Source organism: Triticum aestivum, chromosome 5A (genome assembly GCF_018294505.1).
Source record: "Triticum aestivum cultivar Chinese Spring chromosome 5A, IWGSC CS RefSeq v2.1, whole genome shotgun sequence".
In the NCBI taxonomy this organism is placed as follows: domain Eukaryota; kingdom Viridiplantae; phylum Streptophyta; class Magnoliopsida; order Poales; family Poaceae; genus Triticum; species Triticum aestivum.
This window is the reverse complement of record NC_057806.1, coordinates 4,085,108-4,103,853: the sequence shown is the minus strand read 5'-3', so window position 1 is coordinate 4,103,853 and position 18,746 is coordinate 4,085,108. Positions and strand designations below refer to the sequence as shown.

Here is an 18,746-nt window from a genome sequence, read left to right as displayed (position 1 = left end):
TATAGCACAAGATGTGACCATGAAATTTTCATGGTAAGCATTTGCGGTCTCCACACCAGGATGCACGCATACGTCTTTGAAAGCGTTCAAACTTTCACTATCAGTACAGCATGTACTGCTAGCATTGACTTCATTTTTGGATTCTAGTTTCCTTAGCCGCCTGTCTCTGTTTCTTAGAAGAGCCGCACTGCACTGCACGTGTTGGCCATCGCCTTAGCAGTTTATGCTTCTTCGCGGGTACTACTCCTGACTCCTGTTATATATATGTGACAGACTGACAGGGTTGTGTGGTCATATGGAGTTTGGAAGGAAATCTTGGGTGGCTGCAGTCCTCTGATCCTTCTCATTCTGGAGGCGTATTCAGGTATGTTAGAAGTTAATTTGTTTCCTCTCCACCGAAATGATGTATTCATTGTGGGCATTGTTAAGCACTAGAACAGAACTATCAAGTCTACCATCTAAAGCCTTGTCTTCTTCGTAGTTCATGTCTTTCCCTCAAGTCTATCATCGAAAGCCTTGTCATATCTCAAGAGTTTATCGAGGGAAATCACCCCAAATAAGAAACTAATTATCGGGTATTTCCCCTCGGCAACAACCCGATCAAATATACACCAACAAGGAAATGGAAACAGAAAAAAATGGGAATTAATCTGTTTAAACTACACACACACACACACACACACACACACACACACACACACACACACACACCTGCAGTGCATTATGCTTCTTCTTTTTTATGTAATTTCGTCATAAGTATATTCCTACATGTTCCTCATATATAAAGTCTAAGTCAATTTATTTGGCCGCTGGGTGAGATGTAGATGCGGAGACTGAGCTACTGAGGCGCCATACATGACTGGACGTTTACTTTTTATTCTACGCAAGTCTGCTAATCTGCACGTTAATTAATTTTTGCAGTACAAACCAATATTCTGGTTGGTGATTGTCAGCATGGAGATGGCAAGTAGCGCCAAGTGGTTTGCTGTGGCTCTTGTTTTCATCACTGTGATCCTACTCAGGGTCATAAGAGGAAGGAGGATGGCCGCTGCTCCAGCCAGTGAGAAACCACCTCCACCTGTGGTGAATGGTTTTGCTTTACTAGGACTTCTACCTAGGCTTCTTACAATGGACCTTCGAACTAAGATAAATTGCCTGCACGATAAGTATGGCAGTGTGTTCACAGTTAGTCCTTTTGGACTAACTAATGTAACCTTTCTGATCGGCCCGGAGGTCCAATCCCATTTCTTTCAAGGGTTGGAGTCAGAGATTAACCATGGCAATCTTCTTGAGTTCCTTGTGCCGATGTTTGGACAAGAGATAGGTCAAGGTGTCGATGCAGCCACTCGGACTGAGCAGTCCCGCTTTTATCTCGATGCATTAAAGCAATCCAAGTTGAGGAGACATCTTGATCCAATGCTTCAAGAGGTCGAGGTGTGCACGCTATCTTCTGTAACCTTCATTCCATTCAGAAGCTTTAATACATCATCATGTGGTTATATAATGTACCATGAGGAAGCGGCTAATTGTTACTTATATATTTACTACTCTTCCAAACATAATTTATATATTGCAGCTTGCAAACTCCTGTCTTGAGACTAGTCTAGCTAGTGTTGTCTTCTGAATTCATAACTACAAGAGAAGTTACCATGGAACTTTTTCTACCTCATTAGAATTTGTAGATAAGATGGAACAATAACATTATTAGTTTCCAACTGAGAAGAGTTGTGAAAATTGAAATATTTGTCCGTACTCCGTACTCGGTAACCTATCAGCATCACTGATTAACAATAGCGTTCTATAGCGCCGTTAATAGCACGCTAGAGCGTGCTGAGAATTATCTCACTAAATAAATTATTGTACAATGCCTCGCTAATAGTGTATTTTGAGGCGTGCGCTATTTTGCTATAGCATACTACTATTTTTTTTCCTTCAGCATACTTACAGATTATATTGTGTAGAGAGTTAGTTTGAATTTATGCTTAAGGATGCTAGCTAGATTTGCAAATTTCTAGTATTGATCAATGTTCTTTTGTCCGTAGAGCTACTTTGGCAAATGGGGCCTGGAAGGAGAAGTTGATTTAAAACATGAGTTTGAAGAGTTGCTCATGTTGATATCGAGCCGATGTCTACTAGGAAAAGAGGTTCGGGAGAAGATGTTTGATGAGTTCTATAAACTATTTCGTGATGTCGAAAATGGAGTGAACATGATCAGTGTCTTCTTCCCATATATTCCAATTCCTGCAAACCGTAGGCGTGACAAAGCACGTCTTAAGCTCATCGAATTACTTTCTGGAACTGTGAGGTCACGTAAGAGCTCCCCCTCAGTGGAGGAAGATGTGCTACAAAGATTGATAGATTCCAAGTATAAAGACGGCCGCTCCACAACGGAAACAGAGGTAACCGGGATGATCATTGCATTGATCTTTGGTGGAAAGCACACAAGTTCCCTCGCTAGTACCTGGACCGGAGCTTGCCTACTCACCCATCCAAAGTTCTTAGCGGCTGCATCCCAGGAGCAAAAGGAAATCATGATGAAATACGAGGACAAAATAGAATATGATGCCTTGTTAGAGATGAATACCCTTCATAATTGTATCAAAGAGGCACTTCGGTTGAACCCACCAACAACAATGTTGGTTCGCAAGGCACTTAAACATTTCACAGTGCGGACAAGACAAGGCCAAGAGTATGGCATTCCCAAGGGGCATACTCTTGCAAGTCCCATAATACAAAACAATTACTTGCCTTACATTTATAAGGACCCCGAGGTATATGATCCAGATCGGTTTGGTCCCGTAAGGCAGGAGGACGTGGTTGGCGGCAAGTTTTCTTATACATCCTTTGGTGGTGGAAGGCATTTTTGCAGTGGGGATGCCTATGCTTACATGCAAGTTAAAGTTATATGGAGCCACTTGCTCAACAACTTTGATCTCAAATTATTATCTCCTTATCCCAAGACTGACTGGAGTAAGTTAATCCCAGAGCCTCAAGGGAATATGATGGTTAGCTACAAGAGACGCCAGCTGCTAGGCTAGCTTGCTATATATATCATTTGCATGAGGAGCACCGGCTTGCATGCTTGTGTTTGTATGGGTGCATCACTTATTACTTGTATTTGTGTATGTTTTTATGATTGTAATAATTTTCAGTAACCCTTGGATGAGCTATATATGGTCTTCTCATAGTGTGTGCCACTAGTAAACATTTGGTTGGTTTCCATTAACTCAGCGGATTCACCCATTAGCTGGTCTTTTTCCTTTTTTCCCTTTTCTGTAAATACTGTGAAACTTTATAAAAGATTAATAAAAGTACATGCAGTAGGAAATTCTTAAAGTTTCTGGTAAAAAAACATTTTTGACCCACTCCTCTAGGATGGACTTGCAGATTGACCGGAATCATCGCATCACCACAAGAGCACGTAGACAGCGATGTTGGGAGCCATGGTCACAATGAGATGGTGGTCATCGGAAATTACCTTAGCATTGCATGTTTTCCAGATTCCTCATAGCACAACCATCGCAGTTGTGCAGCAGAGGCAAGGTCGAGCCGGAAATCATGCCATAGAGACAGGCGTGCAGAGGGCTTCGACGATGGGAGCATGGGACATGCCACCTGGAAGCACAACCGCCGGCCCTGATGGCATGGGCATGATCGCACCCGAAGAATAGGTACTGGATGGCCTCCTCCTCCCCACAGAAGACACAACTTGCAGTGGATATAATACAAGGATGATGAAGCATGCTAGCACACGGGAGGCAATGACCCTATAGCAGAGTCAAATGAATAACTCAAACCTACTCGGGGCGAAGGGTCTCCAGATGATGGATGCGGAGCCATCAACAGGGTGATGAGCCATGGTCAGGGTGTGTGCGTCGACTGCCATGAAGGGTGTCGAGAAGGTGGCAAGCACTACGTTGTCATCCACACCCATACATAGGATCATGGCGATCAACTCAGAGTTGGGCAGCAGTAATGATGCTTTTAATAGTCCAATGCACGGTCATGAGCACCTATTGTGGTTGTTTAGGGTAGCTCCAACGCCGGACGCTTAGATGGGCGCGGTGATCAGATTCCAGACCGGTTAGAAGATATCCCCTGAATCCCAACAATATGTGTAGCATCAGTTGTAGACCTTGCATTGAGTATTTCACTGTTTTTCTTCCCAAAGGAAGCGCCTAGGTAGTTTAGTCGGTCCATGTCATTAGCAACTATTGTTGCAACCTAAGGTGCTTAGACACTTTCTAAATTCTATAACATGTATTATTTTCTCTTTTAGCATCTCCACAAGTGTCTACCGTTGTAGATTCCATTAGGAGAATATCGAGGTGACCGAAAACACTATGCCACAAGCCAAAGCCATGGACGTGGTTGATGAGATCCTGCTCGCCTATGGAGGCTGGAACAATCCATTTCCTCTAGTACATCTTTAGTTATCCTATAGCCTATAGGGTTGTGCTATCCGTTGGTCGGGTGGAGGCAGAAACAGATCCTCCCAAAAAAGATCGTCATGGAAGGCAAGACGCCAATCCAACCGACCTGGGCTAATTTAGCCCCTCATTTTCCATGAATACGTGTGGATAGCAGTGTCCATTTCGAACCCTCGTATGGATGTGCATTTAGCTGTGTCCCCGTGCTAAATTATACGGACACATGCATATGACTAATGGGGATGAAGAGAAAAAGAGAAAGAAAAAAGGGGAAAAGATAAAATGGTCTAGGTGGGCCATGTCCGACGTGGCAGATTACCTAGACGCCCTCATTTCCTCTTCGCGCACTTATATAAATTTGAAATCTGGAGTTTCAGGTCCTTCCAGCATGTGTTTATACTTGGTTAATAAAAGTGAAGTTGATTGTTAGATAAAAGTTTGACGTGGGTCCAACGCAGAAGTAGTCAGCTGAATTTTCTCATTAGCAGCCAACGTGGTCTAGGAAGTCTGCAGCCACATCCATCTCTTTCATTATTGTGGTCTGAGTGTACCAACGATTTATTTGTCACCATTACATAATACACGAGATTCTCCAATAGGTCGCATTCGTGATTGACCCATGCATGGACTTCTATATCTTGGCATAATTTTCTACTCCGCTAGGCACGGCACGGGCGAGGAAACTACGCATATCTCAGATACATTTCCAGTCTTAGCTTAGACTTATATGCATGAGAGGTACTCTTTGATGGACTAAGAGTAGACACAAGTCAGTTTCATTGCAAGTGGCATTTGTATACTTATCTTTCTTAATACTCCCTCCATTTTTATATACAAGGCCACAAACTTATATTACAGGTACCAACGTAAAATTTAAGGCCTCCCTTTGTAAATCAGCTTTTCTTTTCATATACTGGGATCATTAATACGTCACGGGCATGCAAGGAAGGGATACGAAACTGAGTGGAGTCTCGTTATGTACTGCAGAGAAAGCCAATCACATCATTCCTTTCTCAACTAAAAATGTGCTATTAATTAGGGGGCTCCTTCAAATCACAATTGCGTGCCGCAGAAATTGCATGCATTGGTCCTTCAATTAATAGATGGAGTCTAATTAATATGCATGCAACTAGTACTACTGTGTTGCGCCTTAGCATTTTGGGGTTATTTGATTTTCCTTAGATGCCTAATGCATCGAGACAGAGGGAGTACCTAAGATTGGTTTGAAGTTTAAGCTTAGACTGACATGTGTGTATGCTATACTCTTCCGTGGACTAAGAGCAGAAATATTCTCTCTATCATCATTTTAGTCTAGACAGAGCATCTTCGGTCAAAATTCTTTGTTGTATTAATTATGCATGTGACCACGAAAAGACTGCACCGTTTCCGATTACTACTCTACTATACAAAAAGTCACTTTGGTGGACTAGTTTTAGTTAGCCCTATTATTTTTAATAGTGTCAAAATGCCATTTTGAAGTTTTAAAAAATCAACATGTTCATATGGATGTATATTACACACATGCAAATTCCGATGATGACATGAGTAACCATGTGAGCTACACAAAAATGGCAAACCCATAACTTTGGAAATATGAATTGTCCATGTATTATTCACTATTTAGAAATCACCATTTTATCATTTTTATATACCTCACACGTTCACTTATTTCATCATCAAACTTTACACGTGTGTAATATACATCCATATGATCATGTAGAATTCTTTTTGGAATATTTTGAAACTTTAAATGTGATTTTTAAACTACTTAAAATAAGGTCCTCCAATGCACCCATGCTTCAAAAATCCATACTCGTTGCCTACTATCCTACAATCAAAAACAAAAGGACCACATTAGCATCAAAGGTCTCCCTCACCATTTGATGCCACTCAAAAAATTGTGGGTAAATTCATTGCATTACTCCAATCACAGTGCCCATACAATCAACATTGGCTAGCTCTACGGAATCTACCGGGCCAGAATCAATCCAGGGCATCGTTCTGCCCTCAAGTCTACCAAATTTAGCTAAGCTATCACCAACCTTATTTTGATTGTGACACAGTGCCCATACCGTCTCCCCCGCCGTTTGATGTCACTTAAATTTGAAATCTAGAATGTTTGATCTGACACATATGAGGTTACTCTAGCTTGTACATAGGTTGCCCATTATTGGTTCTAAGCATGAAAAAAATTCAATATGCAAAAGTGAAAACAGAGGTAACTACTCGATAAAACTTGATGTAATATCGGGAGGCGACTTATGGCACGCCGGTGAGGGAAATCAACCCCATTTTTCTTTTGACTTGGTCACTTGAATCCATTATATCTTTTGAACTGGAAGTCCAATTTAAGTTTGATTTCCATATTTGTATTCATTGTGCCGAGGCTTTGAAATAAGACAACTTTTGAGTATGTTTCAAGAAGTTTTGAAAACTTGATGAAGTTTCAACTACTGAAACTTAATATAAATGAACAACCAATTCACTAAGTGTCAAAAACTAAAACTTACAATCATGCAAGAAAACAAACATTTTTGTGAATCGTGAAGCAATCATGTGGCCGGGCCCAGCTGGCAGGTGCGTACCCGTGCACATGCGTGCCACTGCGGATTTCCATGTGATGTCACAGAAACGTTATATTGTCCCATGCTTGTGTTCATTAATGTTCATATAGTACAAGATCTGTATTTATATTTTGTTTATTTGGTTAATAGAAGTGAACTCGATTGCTAAATAAAAGTTTGACGTGGGTCCAACACAGGAGTAGTCAGCTTAATTTTTTCATCAGCAGCCCACGTGGTCTATGAAGTCTGCAGCCACATCCCTCTCTTTCATGATCGTGGTCTGAGTGTAAAAAAGATTTATTTGTCACCATTACATAATACACGAGATTCTCCAGTAGGTTGCACTCATGATTGACCCATGCATGGAATTCTATAGCATGGCATAATTTTCTACTCCACGAGCAAGGAAAATATGTGTATCTAAGATACGTTTCCAGTTTTAGCTTGGACTTACATGCATGCGAGCTACTCTTTGATGGACTAAGAGTAGACATAAGTCAGTTTCATTGCGTGTGGCGTTTGTGTACTTATCTTGCTTAATTATATAAATAAATAAATAAAAGAGAGGCACGCAATTCATGTTTGTCGTGAGTGGGAGGATGCTTTCAGTGCATAGTTGGGCTGGTATGTGGAAAGCAATCTAGTCGATGGCCCTGTACTTTTTACCATGGAAATTTTAGTAATATTCCAAACTGGGCACAATTTTCTACCCTACTAGGTACTCGTGAGCGTGGAACTCGTGTACCTAAGGTTCATTTCAAGTTTAAGGTTAGACTCATCACATGCATGCAGGCTACTCTTAAGTTTTTTCTTGTGTGGACTAAGACTAGACAGAAGTAAGTTTCACTGCATGTGACCTAAGAGTAGACATATTCTCATTGTTGTCTTCTCATTTTAGTCAGTGCATTATTGGCAAATATTCTCATTTTAGTCTAGTCGGTGCATTATTGACAAATATTCTCATTTTGGTCCAGTCAGTGCATGAATGGTCAATATTATCTGCTCTATAATTATGCACGTGACCACGAAGACGCTGCGCCGTTGTGGATTCAAGTTTCAGCTCAGGCTGGCAACATGGCTCAGTGTGCGCCAACCATTTCTGCCTAACTTTTATGTGGTGAGACCAAAACCCAATGGCATCACCTAAACAACTTAGCTTGCTCATTACTACTACTCTAGTCTACATGTCTAACCAAGCTGCCTGTTACTAAGACAAGAAATCAGGTCCAAGTTTTACTCTATACTGACGTCATCGTCTCCTGTATATAATAAAATATGCTCGAGGAACTGAAGTAGCTAGTCTGTGTCGCTTCTATTCCACGTGTTCAGACCAACCGAGTGAGTATGATGGGTCATGTGGCAAGACCGTAAGTGGTGCTTTAATTTACAGTCGACGTTAGATGGGCATAAACATGCTCAAAAAGTTTTATGACTAAACTTGTTTGCTCAGAGGTGCTACGAATGATATATACATGACCCTGTTGGTGTGCATGACGGTTGTTGGTTCGTCACAAAACTTTCCAAAAGCATCGTAGGCATGCCTGCAGATAATCTACCTCTGAGCCAAGTAGATTCAAGTTGACGATACTTAGGGTCTAGGACGATTAGGTGTTATCCTTGGCAATCAAGAAAAAAATGTCACAGAAGTGACTCTTGATGACGAAATTTAAGAAAGCTTTTGTCATGTATCATTAGGCTTCGTGTCGTATACTATACAATAACAAATCATGCCTAAATAGAAAAAAACGAGATGAAAATTTAACCACAAAGAAACATATTTAACTAAATAACTACGAATTTGCATCCTCAATGGGTATTCTCGAAAAATCATTTAAGGCTATGTTTTATGTCTTTCGAAACTCTTATGTGCCTTGTTCTCTTCAACCTACCCAACGTGAAGAATAAATGTACAAATAATTGACGAAGTTCATATTTTTTGTGTGTCCTTATCATGATCTAGACTCTTCAAAAAATGCATTTTCCCGATACAAGAGAATAGACATTGGATCAACTTTAGCCACTATCATTTTATGTATTTGGAAACTCCATTTTAAAATAAACTTCAGAAAATGAAACTTCTAACACTTCTCTATTCCACTTCAAGAAGAAGAAGAAGAAGAAGAAGAAGAAGAAGAAGAAGAAGAAGAAGAAGAAGAAGGTTTATTTATTTGTTTCAATGCTGCCCAAGGAGTTACCTCGTGTGTATTGACACTAGCTCTCCAAGCATGTACCATTTTTTATTTCAACCTCTATGCTTGCAAAACCATCTAGGGCAATCTCTGGTTGCATTGTATTTCTCTATATTATGATATACCTGAAAATATATTGACCATCATCAAGAAATAATAAAATGTGGTGGATGTGCATCGATGTCTCATATCTATTAGTAGCCGGACATATGTATGTGATATCACTTTATTTGATGCATGGCATTTTTCCGATCATTGCGCCAAGATAGCACAAAAATAGTTTACAGTTGGTATGTGTATAACAAGACTACACATCGTTTGAGCTTTGTTTATCGAGCACAACAAATGAGGCTACCCCATTTCACTCAAATGATCTTAGAGAAATTAAGCGCGGAAGTATCTTCTCAACTTTGCATCAACTCCAGATACAAGGAGCATTGACCTAATAGCCTGTAATATCCTATTAGTATAAATATTTAGCCTGTGACATAGTACTAATCCAAAGATGTCCAGATGACTGCGTTCTCTCATAGAGAAGGGGACATTTAGTAGCACTAGTAGAAAACAGGGCTTTGGTTTAGGCCTGGCCGGCCCATTAGTCCCGGTTCAGTCACGAACCGGGACCCATGGGGCATACGTCCCGGTTCGTGCGCCCAGGGGGGTGGCCGGGCCTCGTGGGGCATTGGTCCCGGTTCGTCTGGACCCTTTTGTCCCGGTTCCAGACACGAACCGGGACCAATGGGCCTCGCTCCTGGCCCACATCCATTGGTCCCGGTTCGTGGCTGGAACCGGGACAAAAGGGTTGCCTTTAGTCCCGGTTCCAGCCACGAACCGGGACCAATGATGTGGCTATATATACCCCTCGCCCGCGAGTAGAGCACTCCACTGCTTTGTTCGATGAAATCCCCGAGCCACACTACTTAAGCTTTCTCCTCTCCAAGCTCCATTTTCCACAAGATTTGTCTAGGTTTAGCGGTCCGTCACGTACCGTCCCCGTCTTCACCGCCGTCGATCGCCGCCGCCGATCTCGTCGCCGGCACCACCGTGGCGAGCCTCTTGTTCTTATCTTCTTTCTGGAAAAAAAATCTTACTTGTATGATTAGATAGATACTTGTATAATTTTCTTACTTTTATTATTGTTTGTTATTACATAGTGTGATGGTTTTCATATCCGCCCCCGTCGGCCCTCGTCCTGTCTATGATTCGGATGTGGTATATATTATCTTTTATAAATATTTGGTTCATTTATTGTTTATGACAATTATGCCAACCAACGTGACATAGATTTTATTTATCTAGGAGGTATGTGAACCAGAAATTCCAACCGACCCTATTGTCGAGAGGTTAAATTTAGTTGAAGAAGAAAACAATAACTTGAAGGAAAAAATAAAAAAATGACGAGGAGAAGATAATATTGGAGTTGCATGTTGCGGATGTCGTCGATGATCATAAGATCAAGATGGATGCAATGCGCTTGAAGATTAGAAAGATTAGAAAATATGCCATTCATACCGAGGCTTGGTATCATTATGCCGTTGGATCAATTGTTACCTTGGTTGCGATTATGATCGCATTTGTTGTTGCATTGAAATGTTTTACATAGTTTCAATGTATGGTTTAATTTGATGCTCTGGAGAGCTATATGTTGTTCAATGAGAACTATGTATGTACTTTGGTTTTAATGTGGTGATGAACTTCTATTAATTTGGTGACTTATCTATTCATGATGTTCTGTAATGGTTTTTGACACACTTAATTATATATAATGCACGCAGATGAACTGGCAATGGATGTACGGTGACAGACACATCTCCGAGTATATTAAGGGCGTGCATAATTTTCTCGAAGTGGCTGAGGCAAACAAGTAGAATGGTTTTATGTGTTGTCCATGCCCTATATGTGGGAATACGAAATCTGACCGAAAAATCCTTCACACCCACCCGCTTTATAAGGGTTTCATGCCACACTATAATGTTTGGACCAAGCATGGAGAAATAGGGGTTATGATGGAAGACAGCAAAGAAGAATAGGATGATGACAACTATGTGCCCCCTGAATACGGTGATGCTGCAACGGGGGAAGCTGAAGATCAAGAGGAACCAGACGATGTGCCCGATGATGATCTCCGTCGGGTCATTGTTGATGCAAAGAGACAGTGCGAAAGTGAAAAGGAGAAACTGAAGTTCGATCGCATATTAGAGGATCACAAAAAGGGTTGTACCCCAATTGCGAAGATGGCAACACAAAGCTCGGTACCGTACTGGAATTGCTGCAGTAAGACAGAGAATAATGTGCCTGGCAAAGGATTTGAGAAGCTACTGAAAATATTGAAGAAGAAGCTTACAAAGGATAACGAATTGACCGACAGTACGTACGCAGCAAAGAAGGTTGTATGCCCTCTAGGATTGGAGGTGCAGAAGATACATGCATGCTCTAATGACTGCATCCTCTACCGCGGTGCGTACGAGGATTTGAACACATGCCCAGTATTCGGTGCATTGCGGTATATGATCAGACGAGATGACCCTGGTGATGTCGAAGGCGAGCCCCACAGGAAGAGGGTTTCTGCCATGGTGATGTGGTATGCTCCTATAATACCACGGTTGAAACGTCTGTTCAGAAACAAAGAGCATGCCAAGTTGATGCGATGGCACAGAGAGGATCGTAAGAAAGACGAGAAGTTGAGAGCACCCGCTGATGGGTCGCAATGGAGAAAAATTGAGAGAAAGTACCGGGCTGAGTTTGGACGGACAAGCAACTTGAAATACCGGTCAAGAAGCTTCAAAAGTATATCGCCGCAGCGCAACAAGGGACGTTCGTTCCCGACAGAGAGAACGACGAGCTCACAGAGGACCTTGGCAATCCTGAGCACCCAGGACGAACATGAGGCACGGCAGGCTCCGTTGCATGGAAGGTTGGGTTTCCCGACGCAGGCGGTTACAAAACCCAGGAGAGGAAGAGGAAACAGGAGCTGAGCGATCTGCAGAAGCTCAATACAAGAGTACTAAAGCTAGAGGAACAAGTTGAGAGCCAGCGAGGAGCCGACCAACCATCTTAGCGGCACGGAGCTACCCCAGAAGCTACCCCACCATCTCAGCGGAGAAGCAGCGTGGCTTCCACCGAGCTCCTTCAGCAGCCTAACTTCTCCTAGCTACCCCATGGATGCTATCACGGAGGCTCAAGATTGCCACCTTATGACGCATTGGCAGCACCTCAAAGTCAAGGCGGCTGTCGGCTCTGTTGCACCTCCTCAACCCGACACAACTTTTCACTGTCTTCCGATTCCACAAGGCTATGTTGTTGTGAAGGTGGATGAAATAACGAAGGGATTTGAGGAGCTCGAGCTTGACCACCCTACCGGTGAAGAGGAGACTCAGCTGGGTCTTGCTCTGAAGACTCCATGTCTATGGCGGAAGGAGCTCATCAACCTTCCGAACTGGACGCCTCCTCCTCCTCCTTTGGCGAGTCAGGGCACTCCACCTCCTCCTCCGCCTCCTCCTCCGGCGAGTGATCAGGGCACTCCGCCTCCTTCTCCGGCTGCTCCGCCGCGTGGCGGCACTCCGCCTCCTCCTCCTCCTTCTCCGGCTGCTCCGCCGCGTGGCGGCACTCTGCCTCTTCCTCCTCCTTCTCCGGCGCGTCCGAGCAGCCCGCCTCCTCCTCCGCCTCGTCAGCAACGGCAGAAGACAGCCGCCGCCGCTCCGGCTGCTCCAGCGCGTCGTAGCACTCCGCCTCCTTCTCTGCCTCGTAAGAAACAAAAGAAGACAGCCGCTGCCACTCCGGCTGCTCCGGCGTCTAGCAGTACAGTCAGAGGCGGGAGGCAATACAAACTCGGTCCATCTCTCAGGCCTCTAGAGAAGTTACCATACGAGAGGACCGTGGAGGGAAACACGGAGATCTATCCAGCCTATGTTAAGGACTTCTTTGAAACGCGAAAAGCTATGAAACATCCACCTCCGGAGGAGAAGATAGATCCCATGAAAGTTCAGCACACTATCGATGCCCTAAAGCGACCACCACCGTCTCCGCCGCAAACCAACTATAAGCGCATTATTGAAAGGTCATATCAGGAAGCGGAGCGGTCGAGAAGTACTTGCAGTGATTGAAGGTTAGCAGAAGAAAGAAGTGGGAAAAAATCCCCAGCTTGGTAAACAAGCGAACCAATCGTGCCCCCCGCTCAAGGTGTCTAGCGATATCGTTGCTAATAATCCGGGGTTGGTGCCCGGTACCAATCCTGCAGATTACCTGCCCGATGATGCACATTTTGATACAATGGAGGTGGACGAATTCAAATACCGGCACGGGAAGCCTCTCGTCAAACCTGGTCATCCTCCTCTAACAACGATGATGCGAAGATTCCATGAGTGGTACATGAAAACCTGCAACGAGTCTGGGAAGGATATTTTGACGCTGAGAGTTAAAAAGGAGCACGACCTCGTTGGAATTGATCTGTTGTCTGTTCCATTTGAGGAGTTCTTCCAGTTTTTCAATCAAAAGACCCTCGATAAAATAATCATCACTTGCTACTGTCTGTAAGTACTGCTTCTTTAATTAAGTCTCTATATATAGCACAACTCTTTCATTGCATGTATATATAATTATCCTTACTATATTATGCAAATTGAAGATCATCAAATGCAGAAAAGCAGAAATCTAGGATATTTGGTTCATTAACACAAATCTCATAGATGAATGGACGGTTAAATAGCAAGCCAAAGAAATCGAGGCCAACTTGCTACGGTCGTTGCTTCAAAATCAAAACAAAGATAAAATAATCTTTCCTTACAACTTCAAGTGAGTGTTAGAGCATCTCCAGCCGCGCCCCCAAGAAGGCCACCCAGGTGATTTTTCGGCCGTCGGCGCCAAAAAATCAGCCCAGTCGCGCCCCCAAGGGCCCAGTTTTCGCCGGCTCGGGCCGAAATTGGCGCCGGCGGACCCAACCCGAACCCGGCGCGCTGGGGGTCGCTCGGGGGCGCCGGGCGAATCATTTTTGGCGCGAAGAGCCACGGGCCAGCCGCATCAGTGACTCAACTCTCTTCTCGCCGCTTCGTCGTCCTCATCGCCTCGTTTCCCGTGGCGAATCAATGCCAAAGCTGCGCGCGCTGCCGCGCCAGTCAGCCTCCATTGATGCCTCACGGGCAGCGCAGTGAAGGCCGGGCAACGCGCGTCCCCTCGGCCGCCACGCCATCACGCCACGCGTAACGTGCCGGCCAAGCCTACCACGCGGCGCCTCCGCCTATATAAGCCGACCACCAGTGCGCCGGAGACACGCACAGATACTCCATGCCGACGCGCCCATTTCTGCCCCCCCCCTTCCTCTTCTCGCCATCTCCAGTTGAGAAGAATGGCCGAGCGCTTTCCAGGCGACAGCACGGTGGCGAACGGCTTCGGGCGCCGCCATCTTCACGAGGACGAGGCTTGCCTCCTTTTCGAGGCCGAGTACCCAGTCCCGTCGGACATGCGAGTGCCCGGGGCTTGGAGGATCAGCGCCGGCGGCGTGCCGGTGCCACCACCACCCACCGGGACGGCGCGGCGTGCGGAGATCGCACGTATCCGCGCGTCCCTGCCGCGGGCGGCGAGGGAGAGGCCACGGTACGTCCCCGACAGCCCGCTCTGCGAGCCCTACTTCCGCCGCCATCACGCCGAGCAGCTCGAGGCCACCAACGGCGCCGTGCCCTCCGGGCGGCTCAACTCCGAGGGCCGTCGCCGGTGGTGGGGCGTGCACGGCTGCACGTTGGAGGCCGTCCTCAAGTACATCGAGGGCGGCAACACGCCGCGCCTCGAGTACCCTGCTCCCCCATCCTTCTCACGCCGCCGTGAAAGCTCCTGGGCGCCGAGGCGCATGGAGCGGCCCGGGGCGTCCTCCTCCTCGTCCGGCCGCTCGTCGGGCTCTCCCTGCCTCCGCCCCGTCAAGCCGGAGCCCCAGGACACGCCTGTCAGCGCGCGTACCCGCAGCTCCGGCGTCCGCATCGGCGACTCCGCCCCCCCCCACCGGCCGCTTCGTCCTCGTCGAGCCCAAGCCGGAGCCCGGCCTCCCCACGGAGTACGAGGAGATAGCCCGGCGCGGCTTCTCCGACGAGGACGCCCTGCGGTGGAGTACGAGGAGATAGCCTGGCCCTGGAGGAGATTGCCGCCCTCAAGTGTGGGCGCGAGGACGAGCACAGCATCGTCTTCATCGACAGCGACGACAACGACGACGCCTCCGGACCGTCCAAACCGCCGCGCCAACCGGGGGAGGGATGCAGCAGGGACGGCGACGGCGGAGGCGGGGACGACGATGACGACGGCGGTGGAGACGGCGACTACACGCGCTTCTACCGCCTCCTCGGCATGTAGAACTGCAAAGGCGGGCGGCGGGCGGTGGGGAGCGGCGAGGTAGACGGCGAGGTGCAGCGATGGAGACGGCGGGGGCAGCCCGTACTAATTTTTTCTTTTTTTGTAAAATATGTTTAAATTTGAACGAGCTCGCCGATGTTTGCATTAAATTTGGGCCTTGTTTTCCCTGTATTTGACTTTTTCAAAAAAACATGGGCGCCGCGACTGGGGGCATCACGCCCCCAGTGCGTGGTTTAGCGCCGGTGCGCCCCCAGGGGGCGATTTTTAGCCCCTCCTGGGGGGCCAACGGCTGGAGATGCTCTTACTGTCTTGTGCATATTCGGTTTCCCTTGTTACTCGAGGTTATAGTAATGTAATTGATGAGTTATGCATGCGTGCGCAGCTTCCACTTTATTCTCCTAGAGATTAAGCTTGAGCAGGGACTAGTAAACGTTTTAGACTCGAGACGAAAAAATCCCGAGGAGTGTGCGGCCATGACTAAAATGCTCGAGAAATAAGTTCAATCGATCATTATCGCACCATATCGGCAACTTTGTTCATTTCCTGATATCAAGTAATTGTTTTCTTTGTCTGGCGGGGTTTTGAAAGAGTTCACCGCACAAGCTCCGGGACTGCAGGGGGAGCTGCGATTTACACACCCCAAAGTAAGTACTACTAGCTAGTTCCGCGCATCTCCCATTGATTCTAGCTAGTTTCATCAATAACATTTATAATGCTTGATTATCAATTTGATTGACCTCCATTTCTCGTAAAGTGCTTGTGGCAGGAACCTGGGAATGATTACTGTGGATACTACATTTGCGAGTTTATCTACAACACGACGACCAAGAATAAGCGGGGCTACTCTAAAAAACAATATGAAGTGCGTAAGCAATAATATTCATAATTTTATTTTATTACCATCATTTGTGTTGAGTTTCATTCATATATATGTATTGGCCCCCTTCTTCAAATTAGATGTGGCAAATGCGGAATGAATTCCTACCACAAGATCACATACGAGCAATTCAAGAGGAATTGGTGGGATTCTTTTTTGACCACGTCATCAATAAAGTCGGAGAATACCATGTGGAAGTTGAGTTCAGATGTTAGGGGATTGTAAGAGATCTTATATTGTATATATGTAGCCAGTAGCGTCGGATAGATATACGAAAACTTGTTGTCGGACCAATCTCTCGGAAAAGGAGAGGCCGATCACTTCTCTGTGTATATGTTCATGACGATCTTCTGTACTTAATGGTTTCCTTCATTTGCTTACTAGCTAGCGTGTCGAGTCTTCTCTATACGTATAGTACGTAGCGTCGACCAAGCACGGAGATAAGAGAGGACACTTCTCTCTATTAGCTAGCTAACACAATATATGAAACCCCTAAATTAACCCTACAAAACCCCAAAACCCCAAACTCCCTCCCCCCTTTCAAAAAAAACAAAAACCCCAGCCCCTGAACTGCTGACGCGTGGATGCCTTTTGGTCCCGTTTGGTGCTACCAACCGGGACAAAAGGCCCTCCTGCCTGGGCAAGCCGCAGCGGCCACGTGGAGCCCCATCTGTCCCGGTTCGTAGGCGAACCGGGACTAAAGGTATTGGGCTTTAGTACCGATCCTTTAGTCCCGGTTCCGGAATCAGGACAAATGGGCCTCTGGAACCAGGACAAATGGGCATTTTTTTACTAGTGAGTCTAATCCATGTCACTGCTAACATATACTTTTCATGATATTGCAAACAACCTCTAGCATGCTACTAGTCTAAAAATCCATCACACGACATGGTATAAGTACAAACATTAACTAGCCAAAAGGTGTCTAATTGGCTACGTTCTCTAGTAGAGAAGGGACATTTAAACAAATTCATGATATTACTCAGCTAGTGTTTTGTCGTACAGAAATAGGAAAATATAGTATTGTTGTCTGTCATCCATCAACTACTATCATTTGAGACAACTTCACGATAGACGGTTCCCAAAACTCTCTGGGTGTAACCATGCAAGTGACTTTTGATGCTAAAGCGCTATAGTAAGGCATGATCTTCATAACCATTCGTCCCTTCAGTAACCATATCCTGGATCCAAACATCTGTGGTATTTGATATTTGAAAAAAAGACAACCAATTAAGGTTGGAAATTACAAGGTTATGGTAGCACGTGAAGGTAATCCCGCCAAGAGGAGATGACTACCTGGTCGGTTGGTCCTCTAAACCAATATGTCGAAGGTACAAGGTCGGTTAAGACCTTTGAAAGAATAGCTATCCTTGAATTGTCTAAATAACGAAATACTTTGGCCATTAGGTCACATTTATGGGCCGCTATAACTGGGCATAATTTTCTACTCTAGCAGTCACATCACGAGCGAGGAAACTATGCAGATCTAAGATTTGGTTCAAGTTTTAGCTTAGACTATCATGAATATGTGCTACTCTTTTGTGGACTAGGACTAGAAGGAAGTCGGTTTCATTGCATGTGCCGTTTGTTGACCTACCTTTATTAATTGTTTAAATAAACAAAAGAAAGGGATGCAAGTCGTATTTGTGGTGGTTGGGAGGATACTTTCAGTGCACGCCTAGTCTGCTAGGTGGAAAGCAACCTGCTCAATACGTGTATTATATGACAAACATGACCATTCTACCACGCAAAATTAATAGTAGTGCTAGGCGGGCACAACTTTCTACTCTGCTAGGCATGTCACCAGCACGAAAACTACTTGTATCTAGACTCATTTCAAGTTTTAGCTCAGACCGGTATTGCATGCATGCAAATCTTCTTTTTTACCCTGAAAACAGTAGGACATGCTCCTACTGTGTAAATGCATGCAACACTTTTGTGGACTAGGAGTAGACAAAAGTATGTTTCATTGTGTGTGATGTTTATTGACCTAACTTTATTTAATTATATAAATAAATAAAAGAAAGGCAAGCAAGCAAGTCATATTCGTGGTGGTTGGGAAGATGCCTCCAGTGTGGAAAGTATCAGATGATACGAGGCGTCCCGTGCTCAAATAATACGGGATCCCGAGAGCCCTTGGATTTGAGATCCAACGGCAGCGGCCGAAATTCTGGACTTATGCGTAAATATCAGATCCTGAAGGGCTTTTTTGCACAGTTGGAGGAGCTCAGCATGCGATCATTTTCAGTGCACAGCTAGGCTGCTCTGTGGAGTGCAATCTACTCCCTCTGTTTCTAAATATAAACCATTTTAATTAAATATTTTAATGCAAACTATATATATATATATATAT

General features: G+C 45.0%; 1 protein-coding gene across 1 annotated transcript; it reads left to right on the top strand.

The window, feature by feature from the left end:
* The first annotated feature begins 200 nt into the window (after positions 1–200).
* LOC123101939 (obtusifoliol 14-alpha demethylase-like) lies at positions 201–3,185 on the top strand. The gene is made up of 3 exons (XM_044523182.1): positions 201–364; positions 922–1,434; positions 2,043–3,185. Exons 2-3 carry the CDS (start codon positions 955–957, stop codon positions 3,036–3,038), a joined length of 1,476 nt encoding a protein of 491 aa, XP_044379117.1. The 5' UTR covers positions 201–364; positions 922–954; the 3' UTR covers positions 3,039–3,185.
* The last annotated feature ends 15,561 nt before the right edge of the window (positions 3,186–18,746 follow it).

What these genes read in the sequence shown, in the direction of transcription:
- LOC123101939 (XM_044523182.1), top strand. Translation starts at nt 955, where the DNA reads ATGGAGATGGCAAGTAGCGCCAAGTGGTTTGCTGTGGCTCTTGTTTTC. An exon ending in CAATGCTTCAAGAGGTCGAG is followed by an intron (nt 1,435 to 2,042) that starts GTGTGCACGCTA and finishes TTTTGTCCGTAG; the next exon opens with AGCTACTTTGGCAAATGGGG.